The sequence below is a fragment of the Eptesicus fuscus genome, chromosome 19 (assembly GCF_027574615.1).
Source record: "Eptesicus fuscus isolate TK198812 chromosome 19, DD_ASM_mEF_20220401, whole genome shotgun sequence".
Classification (NCBI taxonomy): Eukaryota; Metazoa; Chordata; class Mammalia; order Chiroptera; family Vespertilionidae; genus Eptesicus; species Eptesicus fuscus.
The window spans coordinates 568332-578201 of NC_072491.1; the positions used below are offsets into that span (position 1 = coordinate 568332).

Below are 9870 nucleotides of genomic sequence, written 5' to 3' on the forward strand. Positions count from 1 at the left end.
CTTTATAGGGGCGGGGCTTGCTGCCCGGCGGGATCGCGGGGCGGGGCTTAGCCCGCGGTGGACCGGACCGGGAGGGGCTGGGTCGGGACCGGGCCTCATGTGGGGCGGGGCTTAAGGGTGGGCGTCAGGCCGGGACGGGGACCGCGGGGAAGGGTCGTAAACGCAGATCGGTGAGGCCTACGCCGGGGCGGGGCCGTGGTGGGACGGACCTAACATGGGGCGGGGCTTTCCGTCGGGCGGGGCTCCAGGATCGGGGCTGCCGGGTCAGGGGTCGCGGGGCCGGCCTTCACCGGGGCTGGACAGGACCGGGCCGGGCGCGGCCTCCTGTGGGGCGGGGCCTGTGATCGGGCGTGGCTCCAGGGCGGGGGCTCGCCGGGGCGGGGCTGTGGACGCCGACAGGCGGGGCCTCCTCGCGCGCTGCGCGGGCTCAGCCCTCCGCGGGGAGCTCCACTCGGGATCCAGTCCGAGGAGGCGGCTCCGGCCGGGCGGGCGGGCTCCGCCCTCCGGGTCGCGCGCCCGCACCGCTCAATTCCCAGAGCCTGGGTCGTGGCTCCAAGCCGCGGCGGCTCCACTCCGGACTCGGCTCGGTGCGCGGGGCCTGCGCCGGCAGTGGCGGCGGGGGCGGCGGAGGATCGCGGGGCGGGCGGCTGCCTGGGCCCACCGAGCCATGGCGGCTCCCGAGCCTGCGCCCAGGCGGGGCCGGGAGCGGGAGCGGGAGGAGGAGAGCGAAGACGAGAGCGACATCCTGGAAGAAAGCCCGTGCGGCCGCTGGCAGAAGCGGCGCGAGCAGGTGGGCACCTCGGGGACGGCTGGGGGGGGGGGTCGCTGGGGGAGCAGGAGACCCGAAACCTCTCCGCAGCCTCGAGGGGGCGACCCCGTTCGTGCACCCCTTTTGGCCTGGCCCCCGTGCCCTGGAGAGGAACCCTGATTCCCTAAGGGCCAGCCTAGCAGAACCACCTCCCCAGGCCCCTGGGACCAGCCACTGGCCCCCTGGGGACCTGCTCAGCGCCCTGAAACCTGCTCTGAACCCCTCAGCCCTGCCCCTGGGCGCCCTCAGCTCCCCCCTCCCCCCAGAGCGGGCCAGCCCTGCCTCTCGGCTGGACCGGGGAAGGGTGTGAGCGGACGCGCACCCCCACCGCCAGGTGAACCAGGGGAACATGCCGGGCGTCCAGAGCACCTTCCTGGCCATGGACACGGAGGAGGGCGTGGAGGTGGTGTGGAACGAGTTGCGCTTCAGCGACAGGAAGGCCTTCTCTGCCCACGAGGTGAGGCCTGTAGCGTCCCCCCGCACCCCCCTCTTGTGACCACCTCGTGACCGCACCCCCACTCCTCCCAGGAGAAGATCCAGACCATGTTCGAGCAGCTGGTGCTGGTGGACCACCCCAACATCGTGAAGCTGCACAAGTACTGGCTGGACGCCTCCGAGGCCCGCGCGAGGGTGAGCGGCGCCGCGGGCGCGGGCGCGGGCGAGGCGCGGCGGGTGGGGCGTCCGTGGGCACCGCCCCTGGCGCCCGCAGCTGGCGGAGCCCGATACCGCGCGCCCCGCAGGTCGTCTTCATCACGGAGTACGTGTCGTCGGGCAGCCTCAAGCAGTTCCTCAAAAAGACCAAGAAGAACCACAAGGCCATGAACGCGCGGGTATGGGGAGCGGGGAGCGGGGAGCGGGCAGGGCCGGGCCGGCGTCGGGGACCGGACGGGGTCGGGACGCGCGCGAGGAGAGGGGCGGCTTCGGGGGCGGGAACGGGGTTGAGCCGGGGCAGGGGTCGCGGCGGGGGCGCCACAGGCCCAGCCGCCTCTCCCCGCCCTTCCGACCGACGGATGCGCCTGCCCGCCGCCAGGCCTGGAAGCGCTGGTGCACGCAGATCCTGTCGGCGCTCAGGTGAGGCCTGGGCCGCCCGCGCCCGCGCCCCCGCCCCGCGCGTCCTCCCCGCGCCCCCTGACCCGCTCTCCCGCCCCTGCCCGCAGCTTCCTGCACGCCTGCAGCCCCCCCATCATCCACGGGAACCTCACGAGCGACACCATCTTCATCCAGCACAACGGCCTCATCAAGATCGGCTCCGGTGCGGGCAGGTCGGGGAGCGGGGACCTGCGGGACCGAGGGCCGAGGACGCCCGCGGCCCCACCCGCTGACCCGCTCTTTCTCCCCCGTGCCCCGCGCAGTGTGGCACCGCATCTTCTCCAACGGTGCGTGGGGGCCCTCGGGGATGGCGGGCCGCGGAGAGGGCCGGTCCGCTCACCTCCGCGCCCCTCCTAGCGCTCCCCGACGACCTCCGGAGCCCCATCCGCGCGGAGCGGGAGGAACTGCGGAACCTGCACTTCTTCCCGCCGGAGTACGGAGGTGAGTCCCCCGCGAGGCCGCCCGCCCGCCCCCCCGCCCGCCCGCAGCCGCCCCGCCGCCTGACGCGCGGTCCCGGTCCCTCCCCAGAGGTGGCGGACCGCACCGCCGTGGACATCTTCTCCTTTGGGATGTGCGCGCTGGAGGTACTGCCATGGCGCCTGGCCTCGGCCCGCTCCCGCCCCACCGCCCCTGGCGGCCCTGCCCCGCCTGACCGGCCCTGCCCTCAGATGGCGGTGCTGGAGATCCAGGCCAACGGGGACACCCGGGTCACCGAGGAGGCCATCGCGCGGGCCCGGCACTCGCTGAGCGACCCCAACATGCGGGTGAGCAGGGCTCCCGCCCTCCAAGCGGGACTGGTGCCTTTTCGGGGCAGGCCTGGGGGTGCGGTGGGTCAGTGCTGCCCGGGGCCCACCCACCAGGAGGGCCTTCCCTGCGTGGGTGCTGAGTTCCAGGCCTGAAGGAGCTAAGGGCACATCTTTTTTTTCTTTTCTTTTAGTTCTTAAAATATATTTTTATTGATTTCAGAGAGGAAGGGAGAGAGAGATAGAAACGTCAACAGAGAGAATCATGGGCCAGCTGCCTCCTGCATGCCCCCCACTGGGGATCAAGCCCACAACCCCAGAGTCTGGGAAACTGTCTGGCTTAAGCCCAGGGCCCTGGAGGTGGGAGAGGGAAGTGATGGGGCCTGGATGGGGCTGGTGGGGAGGTGGAGCCTAGACAGACAAGAGAGGCAGGCAGTGCAAGGCGTGGACGGGAGGGGGGCGGCCTGTCAAGGTCATCTCCAGAAGGCGGCTGGCCCTGCGGGTGGGTTCATGCCAGGCCCCGTGACCTGCGGGGGCGGGGGGGGGGGGGCTGATCTGCCCGCCTCGTGCAGACTTCCTCTGTGGACGGGGATAACAGTGCTCCCGGCCCCCACCCTCACCCCGCACCAGGTTTCTGTGAGGATTGAGGGAGGTTAGGGACCGGGGCCTGGCTGTCCTGTTTGCAGGATCAGGGCCTGGCTGGATGCCTCTCCCTGAGCACGTCATGAAGGCGTCTCGGGGTTGGACCCTGCGGTCTGGGGACCCAGGGCCACCTCTCCTCACACTGGGGGGCCAGAGCAGAGAAACCCCATGAACCGAGGCCTCTTCTCTCCGTGCCCCCAGGAGTTCATCCTCTCCTGCCTGGCCCGGGACCCCGCCCACAGGCCCTCTGCCCACAACCTCCTCTTCCACCGCGTGCTCTTCGAGGTGCACTCGCTGAAGCTCCTGGCAGCTCACTGCTTCATCCAGCACCAGTGTGAGGGGGGGTCACCCAGCACCAGTGTGAGGGGGGGAGTGGGGGGGTCATCCAGCACCAGTGTGAGGGGGGGAGCGGGGGGGTCACCCAGCACCAGTGTGAGGGCGGGGGGGGTCACCCAGCACCAGTGTGAGGGGGTCACCCAGCACCAGTGTGAGGGGGGGTCACCCAGCACCAGTGTGAGGCGGTCACCCAGCACCAGTGTGAGGGGGTCAACCAGCACCAGTGTGAGGGGGTCACCCAGCACCAGTGTGAGGGCGGGGGGGGGTCACCCAGCACCAGTGTGAGGGCGGGGGGCGGTCACCCAGCACCAGTGTGAGGGGGTCACCCAGCACCAGTGTGAGGGGGTCACCCAGCACCAGTGTGAGGGCGGGGGGCGGTCACCCAGCACCAGTGTGAGGGGGTCACCCAGCACCAGTGTGAGGGCGGGGGGCGGTCACCCAGCACCAGTGTGAGGAGGGGGGGTCACCCAGCACCAGTGTGAGGGGGTCACCCAGCACCAGTGTGAGGAGGGGGGGTCACCCAGCACCAGTGTGAGTGGGGGGGGTCACCCAGCACCAGTGTGAGGGGGGGGGTCACCCAGCACCAGTGTGAGGGCGGGGGGGGGTCAGGGCCTGGGGCTGGGATGAGGAAGGGCCCGGCCGGACCGTGGCTCAAGCTGCGCCCCTGAGTGCTCCTCTGGCCTGCAGACCTCATGCCTGAGAACGTGGTGGAGGAGAAGACCAAGTCGATGGACATGCACGCGGTGCTGGCGGAGATCTGCCGGCCGGGGCGGCCCCCCCTGCAGTGGCGGTGAGCGGCTGCCCAGGGCCTCGCTTTTGCATCTGGCCGGCCCCACTCGGTCCTGCCCCCGGGCGAGGCAGGCTGGCCAGCCGCCTCATGTGCTTCCCCCGTGCCAGGTACTCCGAGGTCTCCTGCATGGAGCTGGACAAATTCCTGGAGGACGTCAGGTGAGAGCTGGCGTGAGGCGGGGAGCAGGCGGCTGCCAGGCCTGAGCCCCCAGTCATCCCCGCTGTGTCCCCAGAAACGGGATCTACCCTCTGATGAACTTTGCTGCTGCTCGGCCCCTGGGGCTGCCCCGCGTGCTGGCCCCGCCCCCAGAGGAGGCCCAGAAGGCCAAGACCCCCACGCCAGAGCCCTTCGACTCGGAGACCAGAAAGGTGAGCCCCACCCTGCCGGGCACTGCCAGCCCCTCCTCCACACTGACGGGAACCAGGGCCGGCCGACCCCTCCACACTGCCGGGAACCTGGGCCGGCCGACCCCTCCACACTGCCGGGAACCAGGGCCGGCCGACCCCTCCACACTGCCGGGAACCAGGGCCGGCCGACCCCTCCACACTGCCGGGAACCTGGGCCGGCCGACCCCTCCACACTGCCGGGAACCTGGGCCGGCCGACCCCTCCACACTGCCGGGAACCTGGGCCGGCCGACCCCTCCACACTGCCGGGAACCTGGGCCGGCCGACCCCTCCACACTGCCGGGAACCTGGGCCGGCCGACCCCTCCACACTGCCGGGAACCTGGGCCGGCCGACCCCTCCACACTGCCGGGAACCTGGGCCGGCCGACCCCTCCACACTGCCGGGAACCTGGGCCGGCCGACCCCTCCACACTGCCGGGAACCTGGGCCGGCCGACCCCTCCACACTGCCGGGAACCAGGGCCGGCCGACCCCTCTGTGGAGCTGGGGGTGTTAAGAGAAGCTGGGGTACCCCTTTCCCAGAGACTCCTTGCCCCTACAGACACCCCTCTCCCACCCCTTGCCGCCTGTGTCCTAAGAGTAGCCCCTGCTCCCACCTGCTCCAGGAGCCCTTGTCGGGGAATCGCCTCTGCCCTCACCCCTCTGATGCCACCCCCTTGGCTGGCCGACTCCCTGACGTCCGTGTCCTGGTGTACCCCCCACCCCCCACCCCCGGCATCGTGCTTTCCCGGCCCCTCCTCCTGCCTGGCTCCTGTTTCCATGCCCACACCCCCTGGTTCCGGAGCCTCTGGCTTTGCCCTTGTGGGTGTGTCCACGGTCACTGCCCTGCTCCGGGCACCTCCATTCCCTACCTGGATGCCCCCCCAGCCCCCCTTCCCCGCTGGCCTCCTTCCTCTTGGCTCCCCTCCACACCGCAGCCAGAATTCATGTCCCAACAGCCAGCGCTGCCCACAGAGACCGTGGGGCCCTCAGCGGGGCCGGGGCCTGGGCCTATGGGAGGCCTGGGCCTGCGCGTCCTGTGCTCCGGCCTCTGCTTCCCCCGCCCTCTGCTCAGCTGCCCCTGCACCGGTGCAAACTCCTGTCCACCCAGCCAGAGGCGCCCTCCAGCCCCTCCCAGCCCGTCCCTCTGGGCCCCTTGGGGGTGCATCGCTCTTGCTCCTCAGTTGCTGAGTCTGAGCCTTCGTGGGTGACCTTGGGCCCCACCCCCCGCCCCCAGGTGATCCAGATGCAGTGTAACCTGGAGAGGAGCGAGGACAAGGCGCGCTGGCATGTGAGCTGCTGGGGGGGGGGGGGGGGGCCAGGCTGGGGGCGGGGCGGGGGGCAGAGCCCACCCCAGAGCCAGACCTTGCCTCCCGCCCCCCCCCCCCCCCCCCAGCTCACGCTGCTGCTCGTGCTGGAGGACCGGCTGCACCGGCAGCTCACTTACGACCTGCTCCCAAGTAAGTGGACGTGCGGGCGAGACCTGCCCTCCCCCCCCCCCCCACAGCGGGGTGAGCAGCCCCTGCCCGGGGCCCGGCTTTGCCTGTGCTCCTGACCTGACGCCTCGCCCGCGCCTCTGCACAGCGGACAGCGCCCAGGACCTCGCCGCAGAGCTGGTGCACTATGGCTTCCTGCACGAGGTGCGGCCGCTGGGCAAGGAGGGGAGGGGAGGGGAGGGGAGGGGGCACCGGTACCTATGCCGACCCCCCACCTGCAGGACGACCGGACCAAGCTGGCCGCCTTCCTGGAGAGCACCTTCCTCAAGTACCGCGGAGCCCAGTGACGGGATGGGGACTGCGGCACAGGGACGCGGGCGCCAGGGCCTGGGACCAGGGCTGCCCTCTGCCTGTGCCAGGGGCTGAGGACCAGAGGCCTGTACGAGGGCCCTGCCTCCGCCGGGCAGCTGCTGAGAGACCCTGGGCGTGGGGGTGGGTGAGGGTATGGGGGAGCCCACCAGTGGGGTGGGGGGTCGTGATGAGGCCACGCCCATTCCTAGAACCAGGATCCCCTCACCCCACCTGCCTCCCCAGCTCGCCATTCCTTCCCATGTCCCCCATTCGCTGGCCAGGAGTCTCACCCCACCCTCCAGGCTGTGGGTCAGTGGCAGGGGTGCCCCTCAGGGGGTCACGGTGGTGGGGGCACCCAGACAGGCCCACACAGGGAGCCCAGTCAGTGGTCCGGCACCTGCAGCATCGGGCGGGGTGCGGGGCGCGGGGTGCTGAGCGGGGCCGCGACCTGGCGGGAGAGACACTCCGAGACACCCAGTTCCCAGCACCACGTGGTTCTCGCGCCCCATCCCGCGTCCAGCGTGGACGCTCTGGAACCCTGAGTTTGCACGGCTCTGAGGCTGGGCCCGCAGCCCCCCCAGCGGACACCGCCGGCCCCTGCAGCCCTTCCAAAGGGCTCTTCCTCTCCCCCTCCCCTGGCCTGGAGGGTCGGTCAGACTCCTCCCCCGCTCCTCACGGTGCCTCCTTCAAACTCACCCCCCAGGGACCTCCCCCACCTCCCCACCCCTGCCCTGCCCACGACCGCCCCCCCCCCCCATTGCCCTGGACTTACTTCTCTTGGGCCACCTCCTCTGTTTTCAGATGTAAACCCTCCGACCGTGTAAACTGCATGCGTACACGTAGTGCATTCAGGGTTCCTTTTAAACATTTCAAATGCCAAACCGGGAAGCTCCCACCGACCAGGTGCCTGTCGCTGCTACAAGAATCACCCAGACGTCGTGGCTGCAACCCACCCAGGCTGTCATGCTTCTGTGTGTCAGGCGTCTGGCCCAGGCGCCCGCCAGCGCACGTCTTCCCGGAGGTCCCAGGGCAGAACCCGGTTTCTCTTCCCTCAGGTTGGGGTTTGGCTTGTGGGGCCAGGCATGGCACGGCGCTGGGCGCTGGGCAGGAATTCATTTCCTAGCAGCGGTCGGGCCAAGGTCCCCGTGTTTGGCTGGCTGTAAACTGCAGGCCATTCTCAGCTTCCAGAGGCTGCCACGTGCCTTGGCTCGTGGCCCCAGCCTCCACCTTCAAAGCCAGTGGCAGCGGGCCAAGTCTGTCCCGCGAGCCACCTGTCTGGCTCTCTGCAGCTCCGTGTGATTGGGTCGCGTCCACCCAGATCATCCAGGGTGGTCTCCCCACCTCCAGGTCCTTCTGCCGTGGGAGGGCACATCCACAGGGTCCGGGGGTTCGGGCGTGGACATCTGGGGGGGGAGGGGAGAGTCATTGTTCCACCAACCACATCGCCGGAACCAAAGCCCAAGGCAAGACAAACCGAGGCTCTCGAGTCATCAGCGTTTCACTCCACAAGATCGTGTGGGTCCTCACACCTCTCACCCTGGAATTCCGGATCTGAGATAAGTCACCTGCCTCGTCGGAAACCCTGACGCTAAGCTGTCTGATTCACGTCATCTTAAACAGGCTGATGTCAAATGAGTAACAGGTTGTACCAGCGATTAAACTGAACACAGAACTCTACGCCACCGCGTCCTTTAATCAAGCCCATGCTGAGGTTTTCACGTTAACGTTTATCAGAGTCATATACATACTATTTTAGAAAGTAAAATGGGTTTTTTAGGCGAATAATAAACAAACAACGAACGTCGTCTCCGACCCTGATCCTTTCCAAATTCACTCTCAGCCGTATCTCCCGTCTTAAGATCCATGTCCCACAAAAGCACAGGCCCTTCTACTGCTTTTGTGTGTGTGTTTACATTAGGTGTCCCCGGCGGGGGGGGGGGGGGTCACTGGCCTCGATCCCCTGACCCAGTGCCATCCCCGAGTGAGGCGCATTCTCGCGGCTTTGTCGCCGCAGGTCTTGGCAGAGAACGAGGTGTCCGGGGTTCTAGCTGCCGTCTTGCACAACCTTCTGTTTCCCCTGGAGTTAATAATTGCCTCCCCTCGGCTTGTTTACTCGGTCTCTGTGCCTGTCTCAACTCACCCTTACATCCTCCTGCAGCGGGGAGGGCCTTCCCTCAGTTTGGGGGACCCCTTGCCTAAGAGCCTACTCAGTCTCACCTCCCCCTGGAGCCGGGCCTGCCCACCCTGCCCACCCTGCCCCCGGCTGCTTGTCCTTGGGCGTCGGGGCGGGCGGGCGGGCGGGCGGGCGCAGCTGCCAGCAGGGCCTGCTCCTTCCCGGGCTCCTGGCGCGCCCCGGCCTCTGGGTCCCCGGCTCTCTCGGGCCCTGTCTGCCCTGTTAGAGGGAGACATCTTCCATCTCCCGAGCGGGTGCACGGGAAGTGGAGGGCCTTTGCCTGGCTGTTCTTACTGGCCTCACAGCTGCTCGTCAGTGTGGCCGGTACAACGGCTGGGCGAGGCTGAGTCATTTCTCCCCAAGACATGGAAGGTGTCATATTTTCTTCTGGCCCCAAGAACTCGGTGCCTTCCTGAATGCCGACCCTTTGCTTATTCTCTCTTCTCTCCTCGCTCACTCTCTCCATCTTCCCTTTGTCCCGGTGCTTTGGGAATTCTCAGCGACATGTCTTGATGTTGCCCTCTTCCATCTAGTGTCCAGAGATCCCAACCTTTCGATTCTAGAAAGATTTGTTACATGTTTGTTTATTTCTCCCCTCTCCCTCGTTTCTGGAACTCTTGCCATTTAGATGTTGGGCTTGTCTTTTGAGAGGCCCGAGAGGTGGTGGTCAGGGGTCCAGGGGCTGTCCCGCTGCTTCCTGCTCCGGATGTTGGTCTGTGCTCCCGCCGCCGCCTCTGTAAACACGGGGCTAACGGTGCCCACTCCAGGGCTGGCGCGAGGGTCACACGAGGTGAGGTGTGACGTGAGAACAGCGCGCGGCCACCAGCCCTCTGGAGGCTGCATGACACACCCATTTCACAGGGGGAGCTGCCGTCACAGTGCGGGTGCCGGTGGCTCCCTGAACCCGTCCATCCCTCCGTTATGGAGGCCTGAGGTGTCTGGCCTGGTCTAAGCTCTGGACAGTACTGACCGGCATGGTAATGATTGCATTTTCTGTTTTCGAGCTACTTAGTTGGTTGTTATACATTCTGGAAGATTTCAGCTTTACCTTTCTTTCTTTTAAACATATTTCTATTGATTTCAGAGAGGAAGGGAGAGAGAGAGAGAGAGAGAGAGA

General features: G+C 67.9%; 1 protein-coding gene across 2 annotated transcripts; it reads left to right on the top strand.

Moving 5' to 3' along the window:
• The first annotated feature begins 617 nt into the window (after window positions 1–617).
• Window positions 618–6608, top strand: NRBP2 (nuclear receptor binding protein 2). 2 transcript variants are annotated; one of them, XM_054708553.1, is made up of 18 exons: window positions 618–790; window positions 1143–1265; window positions 1337–1438; window positions 1549–1638; window positions 1839–1879; window positions 1966–2060; window positions 2161–2184; window positions 2255–2338; window positions 2426–2481; window positions 2566–2661; window positions 3484–3616; window positions 4306–4408; window positions 4516–4566; window positions 4641–4776; window positions 6031–6084; window positions 6190–6253; window positions 6378–6433; window positions 6511–6608. In XM_054708553.1, the coding sequence occupies exons 1-18, from the start codon at window positions 668–670 to the stop codon at window positions 6574–6576; spliced, it is 1497 nt and encodes a 498-aa protein (XP_054564528.1). In that variant the 5' UTR covers window positions 618–667; the 3' UTR covers window positions 6577–6608. The 2 variants fall into 2 exon arrangements, with proteins under 2 accessions (XP_054564528.1, XP_054564529.1); XM_054708554.1 differs by lacking the exon at window positions 1549–1638.
• The last annotated feature ends 3262 nt before the right edge of the window (window positions 6609–9870 follow it).